This window comes from Corvus brachyrhynchos, unplaced genomic scaffold, assembly GCF_000691975.1.
Source record: "Corvus brachyrhynchos isolate BGI_N302 unplaced genomic scaffold, ASM69197v1 scaffold1135, whole genome shotgun sequence".
NCBI lineage: Eukaryota > Metazoa > Chordata > Aves > Passeriformes > Corvidae > Corvus > Corvus brachyrhynchos.
Window position 1 is genome coordinate 36,172 of NW_008238129.1, and position 1,393 is coordinate 37,564.

Sequence of the window (1,393 nt, forward strand, 5' to 3'; positions counted from 1 at the left end):
AAGATCGGCGAGGGCTCCACGGGCATCGTCTGCATCGCCACCGTGCGCGGCTCCGGCAAGCTCGTGGCCGTAAAAAATATGGACCTGCGCAAGCAGCAGCGACGAGAGCTGCTCTTCAACGAGGTCAGGGCGGGGGACAGCCTTGGGGACCCCTTGAGAGCCTTGGGGACGCCCTTGAGAGCCTTGGGGACTTCATAGAGGCCCTTCAGAGACCCTCGGGAACCCGTCAGGAGGCTCTTGGGGACCCTTGGGGAGAGAACTTTGGGGACCCTTGGGGGGAGAAATTTGGAGACCCTCAGGATCCCCTTGGATGCCCTCAGGAAGCTCTCGGGGCCCCCTTAAAGCTCCTCGAGGACCCCTTGGTGACCCTCTCAGGACCTCCCGATGCCCTGGGGACAGTCCCAGGGTCCCATGCCCATGTCCCCGTTCCCCCCCAGGTGGTGATCATGCGGGACCACCAGCACGAGAACGTGGTGGAGATGTACAACAGTTACCTGGTGGGCGATGAGCTCTGGGTGGTCATGGAGTTCCTGGAGGGCGGCGCCCTGACCGACATCGTCACCCACACCCGGTGAGGTGCCAGGGGGGAGGGTGACAGAGCTGACAGGGGTGATGGACAGCAGTGACAGGGGTGGTGACACTGCTGTCCCCCAGGATGTCAGAGGAGCAGATTGCGGCTGTGTGCCGCTCGGTGCTGCGGGCGCTCGCCGTGCTCCACGCCCAGGGCGTCATCCACCGCGACATCAAGAGCGACTCCATCCTGCTCACGCACGATGGGCGGGTAGGAACCCCCAAAAATCCCCCCAGGCCTTCCCCCCGATCCTTTGGGATCCTGCCCTGACCAGCCCCGTCCCCGTTGGCAGGTGAAACTCTCGGATTTCGGGTTCTGCGCCCAGGTGAACAAGGAAGTGCCACGGCGCAAGTCCCTGGTGGGGACCCCGTACTGGATGGCCCCCGAGCTCATCTCCCGCCTGCCCTACGGCCCCGAGGTGGGTCTGGGGGCTCGGGGGAGTTTTGGGGGTCCTGGGGTGCGTTAGGGAGAGTTTAGGGCAGGTTTCAGGGGGTTTGAGGTAGGTTTAGTGGGGTTGGGGCAGGGGGGATGGTGGACGGGGAACCCCCTTATTTCAACGAGCCTCCCCTCAAAGCCATGAAGCTGATCCGGGACAACCTTCCCCCCCGGCTCAAGAACGGCCACAAGGTAACTCAGTGGGGGCTTCCCCCTTTCTGGGGTGTCCCAGGGGGTGTCAGCACAGGGTGGGTTTGGGATGGGTTTAGTGGTGCCCAGGCTGGGTTTAGGGTTGCCCAGGCTGGGTTTGGGGGTACCCAGTGTATGTTTGAGGGGCTTCAAGTGGCCCCCCCTTCAAACCCCTGCATTCTGGATGCTGTGTATTTG

At 63.5% G+C, this 1,393-nt stretch overlaps 1 protein-coding gene across 1 annotated transcript in view; it reads left to right on the plus strand.

The window, feature by feature from the left end:
• Positions 1–1,393, plus strand: part of PAK4 (p21 (RAC1) activated kinase 4) — a 10,262-nt gene that overhangs the window by 7,586 nt on the left and 1,283 nt on the right. The window contains exons 4-8 of the mRNA XM_017733553.1: positions 4–123; positions 438–571; positions 655–781; positions 864–1,020; positions 1,095–1,198. Of these exons, the coding sequence (XP_017589042.1) occupies positions 4–123; positions 438–571; positions 655–781; positions 864–1,020; positions 1,095–1,198 (642 nt within the window). The remainder of the gene's footprint in view (positions 1–3; positions 124–437; positions 572–654; positions 782–863; positions 1,021–1,094; positions 1,199–1,393) is intronic.